The 15,150-nt window shown below is 37.9% G+C and overlaps 1 protein-coding gene across 4 annotated transcripts in view; it reads left to right on the top strand.

The window, feature by feature from the left end:
- TCERG1 (transcription elongation regulator 1) overlaps nucleotides 1-15,150 on the top strand; it is a 64,827-nt gene that overhangs the window by 2,318 nt on the left and 47,359 nt on the right. For 3 of the 4 annotated variants that reach the window (XR_006817695.1, XM_045999424.1, XM_045999423.1), the window contains exons 2-5: nucleotides 4,417-4,642; nucleotides 7,307-7,459; nucleotides 8,361-8,802; nucleotides 13,111-13,353. Coding sequence is in view for 3 of the 4 variants with exons in the window: in XM_045999424.1 (XP_045855380.1) it covers nucleotides 4,417-4,642; nucleotides 7,307-7,459; nucleotides 8,361-8,802; nucleotides 13,111-13,353 (1,064 nt within the window). In the remaining variant the exon portion in view is untranslated. The remainder of the gene's footprint in view (nucleotides 1-4,416; nucleotides 4,643-7,306; nucleotides 7,460-8,360; nucleotides 8,803-13,110; nucleotides 13,354-15,150) is intronic. The other variant, XM_045999425.1, reaches the window with a different exon arrangement.

Genomic DNA, 15,150 nt, shown 5'->3' with positions numbered 1-15,150 from the left:
ACTCCCATCAGCAGCATCTCTTTATTTTTGCCCCTTCTATTAAAGTAATGGCAGCGTTGTCTTCACCACTGGGGACATTGCATGTCTGGATAAAATAGTAGGGTAGTACATGTGTTCTTGTAAAAAAAAAAAAAAAAATTATTTTTCTATTCATATAAGGAGACTTCTCTTTTTCCAAAAAGGTTGGAAGTGGTAGGGATGTAAATAACCCACAATAGACAGAATTTATTCAGAGGTCCAAATGCCATCCATCCCTTAATGGTTGAGGACCCATTAAGAAAGCTTTTATAGAGTTGTATTTGTATAGATCATTTGTTTACTTACCTATTAGTGCTTAATGTTTTATGACAAGGTGCTTGCAATCTCAGTTTCCTCAATTGTAAAATGTGAATAAAAATACAGGGGTCCTACTATGGCCAGCTGCCTTAAAAAAATTACTTTTCTGTGCCATAGTTTTCTTCTTAAAAATGGTGCCAAACTTAACCTTATTGGGTTGTGGTGAGAATAAAATAGTGCCCATATTGTCCATATAACTTGCTTGGTATGTAAGAAGTATCCAATTTTCATTTCATAATAATATTATTAAAAGAGTAATGCTTTAACATTATCAACGCTGTAGTATACTAAGGGGAAATTATATACTATTGGGTAGAGATAATACAGAAGTAAGCAAGTGAGAAATTTTTTATCATATCATATCTTTATCATAATTGAAAACTCAAACTGAGCCAGAGAAGGGACTAGGAGAGGTTTGGGATGGGAAGAGTTTGAGGTAACATTTGAATGAGGCTGAATAACGAGGAGCCAGTTATGTAAACATTTTGGGAAAAGCGTGCCACGCAGAGGCTTCACGGTAGTGAGCTTTTGAAATACTTGATCAAAAAAGTGGACTGGAGTCTATAGAGAGGTCAAGTTATAGAGGGGTCAGGTTATAGGGAATCTGTTAGTAGTAATTATAGTAATAGAGCTGACGCGATAGTATAGCTAACATTCTAATATTAATGCCATTTAACACTTACTGATCTTACTATACTGATGTTAGAACCACAATAATAGCTAATACAGAGGGCTTAAGTGCTAGGTGCTGTTCCAGGTGCTTTATTGGCTCATTTATTCCTCCTGATGGAATGAAATAATGGCATAGAGAGCTCAGCATGAGTGCCATACAGATCTGACATCAGAAGGTGGCAACTTTAGGCTGTTTGTGGAGGAAGTTCTGTAATTTTGTCACCATTTTTAGTGGCAGAGTTGATAGCTAAGCTGTCTAGTCAAATTGACAGTGAATTGTCTTTTCAGGTAGAGCAATGTGCTAGGTTTTGTGGGGGAATGAAAGTAATGATAAAGTAGTTTAGTGTGTAGCAGATACTATCCTAAACGTTTCACAGGCATTAACTCATCGAACAGAGTTAGGAGGTAGGTTTTACTTCTCTTCCCCTGCTAATTTACATCTGAGTATATTCAGGCTCAGAAATTATGTAACTAGCCTCACAACAAAAGGCAGAGCCCTGATTTGACTTTTCTGTGGTTCTAGAGCTTAAATGCTTAACTTCAAGCTGTAACTGGGAAGTGAAATTCTAAAGAAAGAATTACTGTAAATTTTTCAAAAGGGGAGATGCAGACTCAAAGGAAATCAGAAGATTAAGGTACATTATTAACTCAGTGCTAAGGGTATTTTTTCCTTGGTGCTTAACTTTTTTTCTGCTCAAAAGTTAAGATTTTCTTCAGTAACAGTGGCTTCTGTCTTTGGGGAGTGCATATAATTTGAAGACTGATCATTCTGATAAGATCCTTACTTCTTTTTTTTTTTTTTAAAGATTTTATTTATTAATTTTGACAGAGAGAGATCACAAGTAGGCAGAGAGGCAGGCAGAGAGAGTGAGAGGGAAGCAGGCTCCCTTCAGTGCAGAGAGCCCGACGTGGGACTCGATCCCAGGACCCTGAGATCATGACCTGAGCCGAAGGCAGCGGCTTAAACCACTGAGCCACCCAGGCGCCCCAATCCTTACTTCTTTTTGTAGTCACCATTTTTACCTCATACTTTGTGAGCGCAGGATCATTTGCAAATTTGGTTAAATACACTTGGTATAGTAGTTCGTGGATGTGTTTATAATCCTAGTGTTCTCATGGAAGGCATCTTGGTTCTTAGAATTTTTTGTGACAGTTGAACTACAATGTGGAAAATTCAGAGAAAGTTCAAAAGATAATCTTAAGTGGAGGGTTAAAAATGTATAAAAGTTGGAAGAGCTTGGTGAGGAGAGTATAAAAAATGATTATTTTCAAGTATACATAAGGAATGTAACTATTAATCTTGGGAACAAAGAAACATAAATTTCAGATATAAAGTAGAAAGTTACAGTAGCTACTGGGAAGACTAAGGTGAATTATATTAAAAATAATTTTTATAATATTCTACATAACTTACTTGTAAAGTAACTTAGGTACAATATCACCTAGGTATTTATTGGTTGATTCCACACATACTGAGACCTACTGTGTGCAGACCTGCGTGCTGGGAGTATACAGGAGAACAGGACAGACAGAATTCCGGCTCTAAAGGCATTTATGTAGACAGCCTGGTGTAGTATTTAAGAGCCAGTTGTCTGTGTTCAAATCCTGGTTTTACTGCTGAACCACTGTGAGGTCTTGGGCAAGTGATAAACTTCCTGTGCCATAATGTCCTCATCTTAAAATGAGGTTGATCATACAGTTGACCCTTGAACAATATGGGGATTAGGGATGCTGACCCCCAAACCCCACGAGATTTGAAAGCTCAAATATAACTTTTGACTCCCCTTAATCTAAACTATTAATAGCCCGCTCTTGTCTGGAAGCCTTACCCATAACATAAGCAATTGATTAACACATGTTATATGTATTGTATACTGTATTCTTACAATAAAGTAAGCTAAAGAAAAGAAAATGTTAAGAAAATCCTAAGGAAGAGTACATGAATTAGTATTGTACGAAATTTATTGAAGAAAATTCACCCGTAAGTGGACCTGCGCAATTGAAACCTGTATTGTTCAGGGGTCCAGCTGTAGCATCTATCTCATAGGGTGAGTTAAAAAGAGCTTAGAGCGCTGCCCGACACATTGTAAGCAGAGATAATAATTTTTTTAAGAACACTTGTGAGAGGAGATAGATAATACCCTCTTAGGTGATACTACCTATCTGTTTAAGTGCCATGGAGAAAACAAACCAGGGTGTTCAGAGATTGAGGGATGGGGTGAGGTGCAATGTAGTGAAAGGCTTTTCTGTTAGTAAAAGAACAATTGTGATCTCTTAAGCTGCTACCCACCTCTCCTGTAAAAGCTTTGTGTTTGGAAGTAATTTCAAAAAGTTGCAGAAATGAAGGTTATACACCTAGTGTTATTATTTTGTCTCTTCTGCTTTATTATTTGCACACATGCATGCTCTCTGTTACTCTGAACCATCTGAGGGTAAGATCCATATACCATGGCCCTTTATCCCTAAATACTTAAGTGTCTCTTTTCTAAGAATGGAGATACTCTTACTTAACTACAACACAGTTATCACTTCATAAATTTACACTGGCACAGTACTTACTCTCCATATCCTAAGTGTTTTCCACTAATTAAAAATGTCCTGTATAGCATTTCATCTCTTTAGTACAGAATTCAGTCTGGAGTCAGTATTGTGTTGTCATCTCTTTAGCTTCCTTTAAAATCTAGAACATTTCCATAGCCTCCCTTCATCTTTTAGGTATAACATCGACATTTGTAAAGAATACACTCCAATTCCTCCCTTTTTTCTTTTAAGATTTATTTATTTTATTTTAGAGCACATGCTGAATTGGGGAGGGTAGAGGGAGAGAGAATCTGAAGTAGACTCTGTGTTGAGCTTGGACCCAGTCTCACGGCCCTGAAATCATGACCTGAGGCAAAATCAAATCAGACACTTAACTGACAGTGCCACCCAGGCACCCCTCCTTTCTCCCTTTTTAATGGACCATTCCTCAGTTTGTGTTTGTCTAGTATTTCCTCATTATTAGATTGAGGTTAACATTCTTGCTTGGAATAGGGGATATCATGTCCCTCTCAGTCATATAGTGTCCATTTATTCTTTTTAGATGATAGTAATCTTGATCACTTGGTCAGGGTGTTGCCCAGTTTCCTTAATATGTAGTTAGTAGTTCTTCATTCTATCCTGCAACTGTAGATAGGATGTGGGGAGACATTTTAAGACCATCCAAATACCATCCTCATCCAAATTTCCTCCTGGATTTGGTGACCATTGATCATTCTGACTGATGCACTTTTTAACATGTGTGTTAAATGATGACTTTCCAACTCCACTTGTTCTTAAGGGCCTTTTAAATTTGATTTTAATTAGAGATCAATAGCTACATTTTGTAATTTTGAGAAGGAAAAATTTATACATTGCTTTCCCACACAGGATGGCTCAACAGCAGGCCTTGAGATTCCGAGGCCCAGCTCCCCCACCAAATGCAGTGATGCGAGGCCCACCACCTCTGATGCGGCCTCCTCCACCTTTTGGTATGATGCGAGGCCCTCCACCACCACCTCGGCCCCCTTTTGGACGTCCTCCTTTTGATCCTAATATGCCGCCTATGCCTCCTCCAGGAGGGATTCCTCCACCTATGGGTCCTCCGCACCTCCAGGTAAAGAACGTAGAGATTGTTTTTTGTCAGTGTCAGTATCAATATTATGTATGAGTTGTGCTTAAAAACTAGTTCTTTGTTTCACTGCTTTTAGGAAAATGGGAGTTGAAGAGAACATTCAGATGTTAGCGCATTTAACAAAAAAACATGTTTCCAAAAGCAGTGGAAACATAATTAGGATAGAAATTCAGAATGGGAATTTAGATGGTGATAAAAAACCATACATATAAAACTAGGATTCAGCAAGGTATTTCTGACATGCCTTTATCTCTTGAGAATTTAGTAATCTGTCTTTATGGGTTATGAAATTTGAAGTCTTAATATATAGAGTGGGCGAAATTTATTTTCAGTTGTACATGTTGCCAATAAATGTAAATACACGTGTATGTGTTTCTGAGCAATTCTCCCCAGAAGTGATGCTTAGGATAGACTCTAGAAAGTGACAACAAAGACATTAGGTTTAGTACTTGGATTTTCTCTCCCTGAGGGGGAAAAAAGGGTTATCTTAAAATTAAAATTAAATAATTCCATTAGAAATGGAATTATTGTGGGATTTCTTTAAATAACTACTTTTCTGGTATTTTATTTTATTTGTTTATTTTTTGAAAGATTTTATTTATTTATTTGACAGAGATCACAAGCAGGCAGAGAGAGGAAGGGAAGCAGGCTCCCTGCTGAGCAGAGAGCCCGCTGTGGGGCTCCGTCCTGGGCCCCTGAGATCATGACCTGAGCTGAAGGCAGAGGCTTTAACCCACTGAGCCACTCAGGCACCCCATTTTTCTGGTATTTTAACCCGAGGCATAATATTTCTTTCTGGTTTATGTAGACCCAGTTGCTGTCTGAAATGGTGTCATGAAGGTATCAACTCTCAAATGTCTACTTTTGAGATTGTTTTCTTTTTGTTTGAGTATGTATCTGTTTTCACGTTTATCCAGCCTGCACATCTCTGAAACCAAATAAATACAGTGCTGTCATCTGCTCTCCATTAGCTTAGATAATCAAGAATGAACTTAACTAAAAATAGAAAAGGGTAATGAGGTAGTATTTAAGTGATGTTAACTCAGTTTAGATTGGGTTATATTTATGGAAGAGACAGAGTTTTAATATTTTGCTTAATGATTTTTTTTAAAGATTTTATTTATTGAGAGAGAGAGAATGAGAGAGAGAGAACATGAGAGGAAAGAGGTCAGTGGGAGAAGCAGACTCCCTGCAGAGCAGGGAGCCCAGTGTGGGACTTGATCCCAGGACTCCAGGATTGCGACCTGAGCTGAAGGCAGTCGCTTGACCAACTGAGCCACCCAGGAGCCCCTTGCTTAATGATTAATTGTCTTCCAAGTAATGGATAGTTCTCCCCTCCCTCCCAACAAAGTGTGAGGTGGTTTTGTTATTTCCTTGAAGATTAGAGTAAGAAATAGGTTTTTACCTACTGTCTCTGGTATAACTTGTAATAATAGGTGGATTTATTCTGATTTGTGCTTTAAGAGAGTTAAATCTACTTGTAGAATATTATAAAATGTAATGGACTGATGTGACCCTCTAATGGAAATAAATCAGATGGTGTAATGTGATACTTTCTAATGTTTTGACACTTTTCTTGGTCTTGATGGATAAGTGTGTGGTTTTACTTTAAGTCCAAATGATTTCCAGCTAATGGTGCATGAGACATATTTGGGGTAGTTATTTCATAGAACAAGGGTTTTTGTGCAATTGCTGGAAAGACTAAACTTGATCCAGAAAAACCTAGTATATGGGAAAGAAGGCAGTTTTAGGAAAAGGAAATGCAGTTTCATGATATTAGCGTAATGTCTCTTCCATTACATAGATTAAGGTGTTTTGGGTAATTGAATTTTAAGGTAACTTACAGATTTTAGAGGAACTGTTTTTAATTCATGTTCAGAATCTGTTTTTAAAATGTCAGGGCACATTTCAGCGTTAGTAAGTAAGATATAGCAGTTTCACTTAAATTGTTTGATTCGGGGTCTGTTTCAGCAACCTTTGAAGAATGTTAGTATGGGAATTATCAGAGATAGGATTAGATCAGTAATGGCTCCAGGAAATTTGTTTAAAAATTGTACTATATCCCATTTAAATTCTTTCCACTAAAGTAAAATGGACAACTATTTTACTGTGTCCTTTAACTTGATGTTTGTGTGTTTGAGCTGCATTATTAGTATTACTTGAAAAAGAATGGAAATGATGAATATTTTCCTACCTTATAGTTCTTAATAGGAAAAGAGAATAAAGGGTTAGGTATAACCAGTCTTTCTTTTTCAGTTATTGCTGTAATGTTTCTTTTACGGTTGGTTCCTGTCGTCGGTGAGGTATGAAGGCATTGTTGTGCTTGGTGTTCAGCAAGATATATAAATAAATCAGTTTTTTCCTTTTGAAAATAACCCAGTACTCAATGTATGAAACAGTGTTATTAAAGTATAAGAAAAAAGAAAGATTGATTCATCCATGATGCCATAACAGAGAGGACCCCTGTTAGTGGTTTGATCTATTCCTTTCTAGTCTGTTTTAGTAGTCATTTTTGTTAAAGAGAAACCTGGCTTATTCAACATAGATGAATATATTTGAATGGGCTAAAACCAGTTTTTCTTACAGTACTTTAAGGGGAAAAAAAGATTAATGCAAGTGACCATTATTGTTCTTATTAATTGACAGAGACCACCTTTTATGCCTCCACCCATGGGAACCATGCCTCCTCCTCCGGGTATGATGTTTCCACCAGGAATGCCTCCTGTGACTGCTCCTGGTACTCCAGCACTGCCTCCTACTGAAGAGATATGGGTTGAAAATAAAACTCCAGATGGAAAGGTAAATTGTAAAATGTATTTAGGTTGTTACCTCATTGCTGACAAGAGAGTAAAAGTTAATAAGAGTTCTGGCAAATGGAGATAAGTGACAGTATCCTTGCCAATGAAAATGAGTCTCAGACAGGCACCGAATAGGGTAGAACTCCACGAAAGGCTCGCTGGATTGGATTTCTGCACAGACATAAGGTTGCCTGGAGTGCTTACGTACCTGTTTACCTGTGATTCCAGAAGCTTGTATTTTAAATGGTGTCATAAGGTTTGGTTTTCACTAGGAGGACTCAAAAAATTCAGCATATAGTAGTACTCAGAGCTAAGAGTAATTACAGTGAAAGGACCCAAAGCAAAACCAGCAAAGAAAAAATGGTGTATGGGGCAAAGACTGGAGAAAGCCAAGCATAAGCTTCCAGGAGTCCCCTCAGGGGAATCACACTGAACATGTTTAATTCTTCCAGCATGGAATTGTGAAAATATGTGTGAAGTGTTTTCTGCCAGGGAAGCTTGCCTGAGCCAAGGAGTTGAGGGATTCCAGGAAATGGTGGAAACCCTTTTAAAATTCAGGTGTCCAAATGCCAGTCACGGGCCAACTTTGCAAGCAAGACTTTCTGAGGAGAGCAATCTGAGGCTTTCTAAGTTACCTTTGTGCACAAGATATAACCTTGGTTTTCATTTTTATGTTAAAAGTACAGTGCGCTCATTAGAAAATTAGGGGAAGGGGAGAAAGGAGGGAAAAACTACCTCTAGTATCAGTATACCAACAGCCAATTTCCGTGTACTTTTCTAAGTTTTGTTTTTTGTTTTTGTTTTTTTTCAAATACCTTCTAAGACAGGATATAGTTGCGTTAGTGTTTTTTTAATGATAGTTGACAGATTTTGGGATACCAATGATTTTGCTTCCTCTGCAGGTTTATTATTATAATGCTCGGACACGTGAATCTGCATGGACCAAACCAGATGGAGTTAAGGTTATTCAGCAGTCAGAACTGACACCTATGCTTGCAGCCCAGGCTCAGGTTCAGGCCCAGGCCCAGGCCCAGGCCCAGGCCCAGGCCCAGGCCCAGGCCCAGGCCCAGGCGCAGGCTCAGGCGCAGGCACAAGCACAAGCGCAAGCGCAGGCCCAGGCCCAGGCCCAGGCGCAGGCCCAGGCTCAGGCACAAGCACAGGCTCAGGCGCAGGCCCAGGCGCAGGCCCAGGTGCAGGCGCAAGTACAAGCACAAGCAGTAGGAGCTTCCACCCCTACAACCAGTAGCCCAGCACCTGCAGTGTCCACTTCAACATCATCATCCACCCCATCCTCTACCACTTCTACCACAACAACTGCCTCTTCGGTTTCGCAGACAGTATCAAGTGAGTACCAGCCAGCATGTATTTTCATTTAGGGGCTAGAGAAATGGACAAGTAGGGACTGCATTGCCAAATGATCCTAGTGTTTGAGGTGTTATCCTTGATGTTATTTAAATTCATTTTTGACACTAAGACTTATGGGTTAAAAAAAGAACAGGAATTTAAATTAGTAGAAGAAATTATTTGTCCTCTTGGCATTCATGAAGCTAAACTGCAAAGTGCAGAGGTAGCTGTTCATCTTGGCCAGCAGTAATGCTGGGTGCTGTGGGGTTTGTAAAATAAGTGTAAGTCATTGTTCCTGCCTTATAGAACTTCCCAGTTTTTCTCATTGAGGCAAGAATAATGTGTGTGCAGTAATTAGGAAAGCAGTGTGCCCAATTATACAGTGAAAATAGAAGATGTAGGAATTTAAGAAAAGGGAGAGGAGTAAATGGGTGAACAGACTTTGTGGGTATTGAGATAAATCATGAAGGATGTGTGGTAGGATTTGAGTAAGTTTCAAAGTAAAGAGATCTTTCAGGTATGGGGAACAACATAAAGGTCAGGAGATGAGGATCAGTGCAATTTATGGGCTTGTTAAGAAAGTCTTCTGAGGTGGGGTGGTTGATAATGGTTGACATATTTATTCAGAATGAGACCAGGTTACAGAGAGTTTTAAGAACCAGTGAAATGGGTGAGGCAGGTTAGGTTCCAGGGGTCCAGTATCAGTACAGTGTTCTGGAACATTTTTCTGGTGTTCTTTTTTTTTGGGTGGGGGGTTGTTGAAATCAGGGAAAGTTACTAGGAAATTTTTAGTAATCTCATTTAGAGGTAGGTAGGTCCTAGAATGGGATATAGGGAGATGAATGAGGAGCAGAGATAGAAGCAGTCAGAATCGTAAGAGAATTTTCATGTATAACGCCACAGAGGCCCCGGGGTTAGACCTTTCCTAAAAAGGTGAGAGGGGATTAATAGCAGATTTTAGGAATGAGGAAAGAATTACTAATTTGCTTAAAAGATTGCCATTAATATTAACACAAGTTCTGGGAGGTTTTTGGTTTTGTATTTATGGTACTACTTAATCTTTTAGGTGAGCCCCAAAATATTTAAATAATGATTTTATTGATTTGCTTACTTGTTTTGATACTGATATGAAGATACATAGTTAACCCTATAGGTGATTAGAAGTTGGATTGTTTTGCTACCTGGATAATAGAATTTAAAAAGTCCCTTAGCTTCAGGGACTTGGGAATTTTTAATGTCTTTTATCCTATTAAAAATATGTGAGAGAGATTAATCATAGTAGATTCAAATTGGCTTGATAACCAGAAGTAACTGAAGAAGTAAGGTACACCTAATACAGAGACAGTTTTTTTGTTTGTTTGTTTGTTTGTTTGTTTTTTCAGAGACAGTTTTTTTAACGGCTGTACTTGATACACTATAGACAGGTTGGGGGAAAATGCACTTAGTAGGAAGATGTAAGTAATGCTTTACATCTTCATTAGCTAAGGTGAATTCTGATATGGAAGTATTACTGACCGTTACTAGCTGGCTGAAGGGCTTTCCCTTCTCACAGGCTGGTGTTTCTAAAAATTTATGTGGTAAGGCAGGAAACTGCCAGTTTTTTTGGGGTACCTCTCGTGGTAATGACAGAAGGAGATTAACAAAAGCATTGCAGTTCTGTGTGGAGGCTCTGTTTGCTTCTGCTTTTCTTCTCTTCCTTCTTAGGAAGGAGAAGTAGTCGTACTTTGTTTTAAAGAAAGTTGGTGGCAGAATACTTTAACCGTCCTATATGTATTCCATTTCTGTATCAGAGTGGTCTGTCTGTAGGCCCATAGCTGTCTTGCTGCTATGAACTATTCTATTCAGAACTCTGGTTTGCCATTTTCCCACTGCTGTTCACTGATTGGGAGGCCCTTATTCTAAGAACAGAATACCAGAAACGTGTTCTTTTTACTGCCCTTAAACATCACTTTTGATGTTCTTTCTGAGTATTCCTGATGTCTGTTTTTATTTCACTTGGTTCAGTATCCTGAAGTGTTGTCATACTACAGTCTTAGTATTTCTCCATCTGTTGTAATCGCTTGTCTTTTTAAATTAAGATCTGAGGCTGGATTAGGAGTGTATTTGAGGCCTAGCCTTTCACTAGATATTTCAGCAAAAGGTGTTAGTAGGAGTTAGTGACCATTAAGTTCTAGCTCCCATTCTCCCAGTTTCCCATTGAATTCTTTCATTGCCTTTATGTCTTTCCTCTCATGACTCATGGCCACTAATCAGATTTAGAAAATCCTGTGTCAGCAGGAGGAGTGGGTTGAGTGAATAACTTTGCCATCTCCGTTGGTGTTCCTTTCCACTTGAAATTTGATGCTTTGTAACTCCTGTTCTTTTCCTGAGTATAGTACTTGTTGTCATACTTCTGATCATATCTAAATATTATTACCATAACATTTAAAAAAGTGTGTTGTATGAACTGCGGTATAGTCCTATGGTAAATGGAAATACAAATTAAGAAATTTATATTTTAGCCCCAGTTGAGCATAAACTCATTTTATCCTGTGCAAGTTCGTGAAAAATGCTGATGAAATCCTCCTCAGGGACATTGGGAAGAATAACTAGACGTATTTTCAGCCATTACAGTATATTACGGATGCTAAGTGGTATATTTATGGGACTGGGCAAATGTTGCATGTAATTTGTATTTTTCACACTGTTATAAAATTATATTAATATGATACTGTACCCTAAGGCTAGGTCTATGCTAGACCAACAATTCATTCCTGGGCCCCTGAAGATACTTGTTTGGCCCTGCTGTCTATTTAGCCAAGGTGAGTCCCGCATTAACAAGTATGAAATTGCTCACATCTTCCCAGCCTAAGTGAGTTTTTCATTATTAGGAGCTGAAAAACGATACAAATTTTGTCAGGTGGATTATTGGGTGGCTTGTATTCAACAGCGTGCTTTCCCTTAGAATAAAATTGGCATGAAGATTGGGGATGCACTGTTTTATTTCATTTAATTCGATAAATTCATTCTTAGTCCAGTACAGGTAATTGAAGTTTTTCTTTACATCAAGAAAAAATGAAGTATTTGTTACCAGTGAGTTACCAAAATGAATTTTGTTTTGGAACTAAATGGGTTATAAGTAAATAACAAAAATGTTTTATAATACTTGAGAACTGAAACTTTTTAAAAAGTAAAAAATACAAAGTTTATTTTTTTGGGTCTCAATTTGATTTTAAATGTGATAACTAGAGAAGATAACTATTTGGTACTTAAAATAATGTATTAGAATCAAATTATCCCGAATTTCATATTCTCCTGGTCTCACACTGGAAACATGAGTTTTTATTATTTTTTCTTTTTTTACCTTTTTATTTTGAAATAATTATAGAGAAACCCAACTTGTTTTTTCCCTCCATTTGTTCATACTCAAGTCATCAGTTATTGCATATCTTTTTTTCACTTCTCCCTTGCTGGGATGGTTCCAGATAGGTTGACATTGATTTTTCCACCTCTGTTCTTCCTTTTCTTCCCATTCATCTGCCAGATTAATTCATCAGATGACCACTGCTTAATTCTCTTCCATACAGAAACCTTCATTTTGCATCCCCAGACCTGTTTTATGCTCACGAAATCACACGAATAACACATGAATGCATGTTTAAAAAATAGACTCTAATGAAGGCTATGTAGCAAAATGTGAAAGGCATACACCGATGTAATTAGTCCGTGCATTTTGGTGTGCATTCTCCTAGGTCAGTTTTCTGCATTTACCTTAGTTCTTCCCTTTCTCTACCCAGCAAAGTATAGACTCCCTATTCTTCTGTCAGAGCCTTCTACTTTATGCCTCTGGCCTGCCTTTCCAGTCATAACTCTCTGGTTCTTTTGATAAGCCTAGTGTTTTACTAGTTGACTGCCTGCTTTGTATTTTCTAAACAATTCCTTGTTGTTATTTCCTCTTTGCTTTACTCACTTTTCCCACCACTTACTTATTTTCTCCTTCTACTTCATCATTGTCCTTGTTGAAATCATAGTCTTTCAAGGCCTGTCATCAGTATAAAATTTTCTTTACCCTCTCACGGTTAGAAATGGTCTTTGCGTCTTGATTCATACCCCTATACATTTTTGCCATTTCACTTTGTATTTTAGTTATTTTTTGTATTTCATTTAACCGACTATTTTCAAGCTTCTGAAAGACAGAGACCTTGTTAGAAATTTCTTGCAGTGCATGGAATGGGCTCTTAAATACTTACCAAATGAGTGAATGATGAATGAATATGGCGACCTGGTTTATGAAGGAGTGATACATATTTTTGTTTTATCTTTCATCAGCACCCACAACACAAGATCAGACCCCAAGTTCTGCTGTTTCAGTTGCCACGCCTACAGTTAGTGTTTCAACTCCTGCTCCTACAGCCACACCTGTGCAAACTGTTCCCCAGCCGCATCCCCAGACGTTACCTCCTGCTGTTCCTCATTCAGTACCTCAGCCAGCAGCAGCAATACCTGCCTTTCCACCAGTAATGGTACCTCCGTTTCGTGTTCCCCTTCCTGGCATGCCAATTCCACTTCCAGGTAAACCAATAGATTCTAATAGCCCTTTCTAGCTATGTTTTCATATTGTCAGTTAGTTTGTTCTCATGTGTCTGTTGCATTTGAAATTTGCCTTGAATCTGACCAGTTTGAAATGTTTCTGAAAGATTCATGGCTAGCTGCAGTATTTTCTCTTCAGTTTTGGTAAATGTCCTTTTTTTGTTGTTGTTTACATGTCTAAAAATTAGAGCCACATTTGAAACTACACTCATTTTTGGATAATGGCCTCAGTGAATTAAAAATGATCATCTTTTCATGTAACTGTGTTCAAATGCAATATCTTTAAAGGATTGAGTCTGTGAAGTTGAGAACTTACTAAGTCATTAGTAGCAAATACAAATTGAGTGATTTTATATATTGTGCCCTGTTCTAAGCACCTTACATGTAATAACTCAGTTTAATTTTTGCAACCATTGTATGAGGTAGGTACACAGACAGGTTAAATTACTTACCCATGGTCACAAAGCTAATAAGTGATGGCGTTGGGATAGGAGCTGAGCATCCAGACCTGAATACCATGCTATTAGTAACTATGCTATACTGGGAAGAAAATGCAAATCACCTAACTGTAAGAATTCATCTAAAGCAAAACCAGAGCTTTACCTTGTGAGATGAAGTGAAATATAACCTGCACCATTTAAACATTTAAATAGTTACAGTGAGGTTGTGGCATAGAATCCGTCCTGTAGGGATTAACCAGTGGTAGTGTCAGGCATCCTAATTTGAATGCATTTGCTGTTGGCAAACACGTTTAACCCTTAATCCATGGTCTCTTCTCCTAGTATTACAGTTTGAAGCTTTTATACCTTAGCTCAAGTTCACAGGGCTAGTTTGTAGTAAGGATGGATAGAACTAGGCCTTTTGTCCCCAGTTTCATATTCCTCCTGCTATCTATTATTGCTGTGTTATTGTACTCTTTTTTGTAAGAATAGGATTGTAGTACAGCTGTTTCTTAGATTTGTATATATTTTAATTATCGCTATTGTTCTAATTGTTTTTGTCCTTGTGACTGCTTGGAAAAGAAGCATTCACTTAGGTATTGCACCTTAGCAAGAAAGAAACCAGAAATTTGAAGAATTAGTAGGGTTTTTTTCCCTAAGGAAAACCTTTTGCACATTGTTGATGTAGTGTTAGATAATTAAATGCCCAATATGTGATGTTTAAGAAACTCAAATCATTTAAAAGTAGGAGGAAAATGAAAAATGTTTCCTCATACTAGGGATTACCCTTTTTCTAAATTAAATTTTAAGACAAGCTGCTGGATAATTGCCTCTAGATATACTTTTGGTAGAAAACCAGGTGATACATGGAGACTAGGTTGACACTGGTCACAAGCTCTCACAGTCTTGCTCTGCTTTGGGGCCAAGGACAGTATTCAGACCATGTACTGGATTTTGAATCACCTGAAGGATCTAGGGTTGTGAATTCTGTGGAGAAGATTGAGGTGTAGCATAGTACTGTTACCAAAGTATTTGAGAGGTTTTGTAAAAGGACTTTTATTTTGCTTTGGAAGTTCTTAATAGGGACCGGTAGGTGAACGGTACAGAGTAGCAAAGTTCATTTCTATAGACTGCTGAATTTTGTCACAGTCGCTTTACTTTACTTATCGCTCTGTTTTGATACGGTCTTTTCTGACCCTCACCCCATCTGTAAGTTTTAAAACAGGTGGTGATGACCATTTGTCTAAGCGAGGTGGTACCTATGAAGTTTAGCAATAAAAGGCATTTAATAAATGACAGTCACTAATGTCATTTTGTAGGTCATTTGGAAGAGAGCTTG

This window comes from Meles meles, chromosome 3, assembly GCF_922984935.1.
Source record: "Meles meles chromosome 3, mMelMel3.1 paternal haplotype, whole genome shotgun sequence".
Taxonomy (NCBI): Eukaryota; Metazoa; Chordata; class Mammalia; order Carnivora; family Mustelidae; genus Meles; species Meles meles.
This window is presented reverse-complemented; position numbering and strand designations above follow the sequence as displayed.